The sequence below is a fragment of the Solanum verrucosum genome, unplaced genomic scaffold, assembly GCF_900185275.1.
Source record: "Solanum verrucosum unplaced genomic scaffold, falcon-dt-bn FXZP01000186.1, whole genome shotgun sequence".
Taxonomy (NCBI): domain Eukaryota; kingdom Viridiplantae; phylum Streptophyta; class Magnoliopsida; order Solanales; family Solanaceae; genus Solanum; species Solanum verrucosum.
The window spans coordinates 405,547-410,307 of NW_026020262.1; the positions used below are offsets into that span (position 1 = coordinate 405,547).

General features: G+C 34.0%; 1 protein-coding gene and 1 long non-coding RNA gene across 2 annotated transcripts; both read left to right on the top strand.

Annotated features, from left to right (window-relative positions):
• The first annotated feature begins 657 nt into the window (after positions 1-657).
• On the top strand, positions 658-1,053 carry LOC125833502 (uncharacterized). Its single transcript, XR_007443304.1, has 3 exons — positions 658-736; positions 865-922; positions 1,018-1,053. It is a non-coding gene; the product is annotated as an uncharacterized LOC125833502 (long non-coding RNA).
• A 792-nt stretch (positions 1,054-1,845) lies between these two features.
• On the top strand, positions 1,846-2,789 carry LOC125833496 (phosphatidylinositol:ceramide inositolphosphotransferase 2-like). Its single transcript, XM_049512657.1, has 5 exons — positions 1,846-1,858; positions 2,011-2,102; positions 2,332-2,405; positions 2,492-2,538; positions 2,674-2,789. The coding sequence occupies exons 1-5, from the start codon at positions 1,846-1,848 to the stop codon at positions 2,787-2,789; spliced, it is 342 nt and encodes a 113-aa protein (XP_049368614.1).
• The last annotated feature ends 1,972 nt before the right edge of the window (positions 2,790-4,761 follow it).

Below are 4,761 nucleotides of genomic sequence, written 5' to 3' on the forward strand. Positions count from 1 at the left end.
GTTGGGATAATGAGGTACTTATTTAGATGATATATAAATTGAGCTACTTCATCTTGATATATCTTCATATTAGTATCGACATTCTGTCTGCTTTGTCATTGTTAGGAAACTGATCAGCTAAGAAGTGTCCTGTTAAGGAAATTTCATATATGGAGGTGAAATTCATTGACAGACTCAATGAAATGCTGAAACAGCCAGGGTTAAATCAAGACCTTTTGTTCCCCAAAATGAAGTTTGTACAAACTGGAATCAACATCACCAGGAACCATGTAGATATACCAAGCAACCGGAGTGAAGCACGGGAAATCGCCAATGCACTACTGAATTATGAATATAAAATTGCAACTGGCTCAACTGGTGATTTGTCAGTAAAAATGTCAACTTTGAATCAAGAATACAATATAGTCACTAATAGTATCCTAGATTAATCGTATTTGTAGGTATAAAGGTTCATTCCATAATTAGGAAGTGGCTATTAAGGCTCTAAAGTCTCAGTGCCTAAATGAAGATCTGCAAAGAGATTTTGCTCAAGAAATTTATATATTTAGGTGACTAAACCTTGATGTTTTTTCTTAGAACGACAACATTATGTCCTGTTTGGTTGCTGCAATTGTGTGTGTCAAAGAATGTTGTGCTTTACCTGACCTCTTTCTGGTACTTACTGGGTTGTCAATTCCTTTGGATCATAACGTTCTATTCTACACAGCTTCCTGGTCCAAACTATCACTGTCGTGAGGTAAAAGCTATGCTCATTAATAGTTTTTTTTAACTTTTTTGTTCTGCTATCTGTTAGTTGTGCCTCAGCTTACTTAATATCTCTTTTGGAAAAACCTGAACTAACTTTTTTCCCCTGCAAATTACCAGGGTTCAAAGCTTGCCACGCTTCCTCCTCCTGACAACATTTTACAATCACTATTGATTGGTAAGTTGCATTTTCCTTCACTGATTGCTCCTCCTAACATCTAAAGCATCACATTCTTCAATTTAGAAACTCATGTGAGTTTTATGACTCTGCAGTTCCTCGTGGTGTGCTTTATGGTTGTGGTGATCTATACCAAATTGGGGGGGGGGGGGGCTCCGATTCATATATATATTATGAGTTAATTTTGTCATAATATATTTTTTCTAAAGGTATTAATCTTATGAGTTCTTTTATATTTTCTAATATATATTCTATGTACTGTATGTCGTGAGTTTGTTGGAATGCTTCTATGTTTTCTTTGATTAAATTACTTAATAAAGTAATATCTATTATAGTTTGTTGCCAATATTGTAAGTATTTTTGTTTTATCATTAATCTGAATATTAAATTTCTAAATCACTTAAGTTAAATTCTGGAATTTCATCTTCATACCATAGATCATTTGTTATGCATATGGTATAAGGGAATTATGATTAAATAATCATGAATATCTTTTTACATGATGAAATGATATTAAATTACAAAATACTAATCTTGTATGTATTAAGAAACATAGAAATTACGGAACTAAAACAAATGATATGGCAGCTGATTTTTGAAGAAGAAGAAGAAGAATTAATGAACCAACTATGGTATGAAGATGAAATTCCAGAATTTAACTTAAGTGATTTAGAAATTCAATATTCAGATTAATGATAAAACAAGAATACTTACAATATTGGCAACAAACTATAATAGATATTACTTTATTGAGTAATTTAATCAAAGAAAACATAGAAGCATTCCAACAAACTCACGACATACAATACATAGAATATATATTAGAAAATATAAAAGAACTCATAAGATTAATACCTTTAGAAAAAATATATTATGACAAAATTAACTCATAATATATGTCTTTGTGCGGACATACCAGAAATATGGAACACGAAGGTACTACAGTAATAATGATTTGAATTGACTTTTGACATCTCATAATCATTTGAATCTTAGGATGGTAATGGAACTACGCAAATCATGCATTACTTGGTGGGGAGAGGAGTTCAGTGTGAATTGTACTGAAAGTGCTTAGCCTAATTAAGCAGGATGGCACACCAACACTTTCATCCTTCCTTTTGCTGCATTTTCTCCTCTTCTTTCAATCATTTACCTGGAAGATATGTCTTCCTTGGGTTCTGTGAGTTATCGTTGGGAAGGGTTTCTTTTCAACTTTTTCATAATTTCATGGTACCACGACAAAAAGCTGCTTTGTGGGGTACCTATATCTTATGTGTTAGTTGAGTGATTAGAACTTTCTGATTCCTTCACTTAGGTTGCATATATATATATTTTATCAAGTGGCACAACTTGTATTTGTCACTGATTGCTTGATTTTATTCTGCAGGTTTATGAAAAAGTTTGCTTAGTTATCTGTTATTGCACAAAGCTTTTTGATTATTGCATCACGCAAGCATTACATTGTTGACGTTGTTGTAGCATGGTGAGTGATGTTTTTTTGCTTGATGCACTCCTCAGCAGATTATTGTTATTGTGACCACTTGATTGAGCCATGTTACTTTGGTACAGGTACACCGTCAATCTTGTAGTCTTCTTCATTGATAAAACATTACCAGGTTAGTTATCAATTCTAAATTTATCTTCAGAAGAATCATTTCATCTATTTTTAGTCCCTCCACTCTCTCCTTCAAAATTTGGTTATCACGCAAGAGGAATGTTAAATAGCTGAAGCACTGAGGTCTTCCTTGCAGAACTGCCTGATCGCACTAGTGCCTTGTTGCTTCCAGTGACTAAGGATAGAAAGTCCAAAGAAGAGAATCACAAACTGCTGAATGGAAATTCGGGAGATCCTGCCGAATGGATATAGAGATTTATGCATTTTCCATCCTAGGGATTATAGCTTTTCTGTCACTATTGTAAAAAAATTTATACATTATATTTGATTTTGTGAAATATATTCATTGCTAGAATATATTGAACTATTGTAAGAGTACTTTTTGAACTATTGTGTACACATATTTAGAATATTGCTTTATAAGTATGTGTATGTACATAAAACATACTATCTTTTGAAGTTTATTCTAAATATATATATTTGAATTACTTATTAGTTAATTTAATGCTTGAGATTATTTATTGCAAAACAATATTGGTGTTTTTTAATTAGAAATTGTGGCATATAAATATTTTATAGCCAAAATAATATTACCACGCTTAAAAGTGTAGCCAAAGGATTGTAAATTTTTGTATGCACATGGGCAAGGACTACACTTCAAAGTGTTGTCATACATAAGATAGAAAAGGCAACACTTTAAAAGTGTGGGCAATAAGGAAGCAAAGGCCACACTTTTTCATAGTTTAGGCCACACTTTTATAGGGTGGTTGTAGACATAAAAATTTGTAGTGACACACTTACTTATTTTATGTCTTTTATTTTTTTAGATGATGTATGTGGTGTACGGGTTATATCTCAACCACTCCTTTTGATATATAGATGGCTTGTTAAGATTATGTGAGACTTCCTCTATGTCAAACACTTTTTTTATATGAGATTGTCACTTTTATAATCTTATTTCTATTATCTTGTATGATGTATACAAAGTGGCTTGTGTAGGATATTTCGGGGTTCTATATGCCATGTTACACCTAGGGTATACTTTTTGTCATGACAAACTTGGTTTTTCAGAACACAAGGTTTAGAAAGATCCTAGGAGGTCTCACAAGCCACGTCGAGTAGAATTTTGTTCATGAGTGTGAAATGCATCACACTTATGAATAAAAGGCTATAAGATGTTTAGAAAATCCCACTTCTTTCATCATTCTAAATTCATGCAATAGAGTCTAACTCTATATGTCTATCTCCTAATCCTTAATCGATGTTTTTCAGGATATGGCCCCTCGAAGAGCATACATTAGAAGGAATGCGAATGAGAATGTGAAACAAGAAGCTCCTCAATTTACGGATGATCCTTTGGCTGAACAAGTGACTAATGTGGAGTTCCAAGCTAAATTTCAAGTGTTGGCTCAAGCTATGATGACTCAAGACAAAAGAGAGGCTAATTCTCCCGTGAACCCAAATGGGAGGTATGATGAGAACTATAGTGAGGAACTTCACTATAATGAATCCACTATAGTTTTATGGTTCTAAATTTTAGGATGATCCTTAAGAGTTCATTGATGAGGTGTATAAGTTCTTGATAATCATAGGAGTGACGCTGGTGGAAATGGTAGAATTGGCCCTTTATCAACTTAAGGAGTTGCTCAAGTTTGGTTCTACTAATGGAATCAAGAAAGGGCGGTTGATGCGGGTCCTCTTGATTGGGAGAACTCTAAGTGTGCTTTCTTGATAGGTTATTTTCCCTTGAGATGAGGTAGGCAAAATCACTTGAATTCATCAACCTTTGTCAAGGAAATATGAGTGTGAAGGAGTATGCGTTGAAGTTCACTCAATTGGCTAGGTATGCGCCAACTATGGGCGCTGAATCTAGGGCAAGGATGAGTAAGTTTATTTCTGGTGCATCCAAAATTGTTGTTAAGGAAGGTCATATTGCCATGCTCATTAGAAAAATAGTTATTTCTCATTTGACGAAACATGCCCAACAAATTGAAGAGGAAAAACATAAGGAAAGGTCTGGGGAGGTAAAGAGGGCAAAGACAAGTGATGGTGACTTTTCCATTTGCAGTCCGATAGAGATGGTTGTTCTAGGTTCCGACAAAGGTTTTCAGTCAAGGTTCTCTCATGATTCAGCTCCTAAGTTCAAAAAAGAAATGGTGTCTAACTCTAAGCCTCAAGGAGGAAATGGTGGTGGAAAGGGTCTTTTGTTCTTACATGCCAAAAG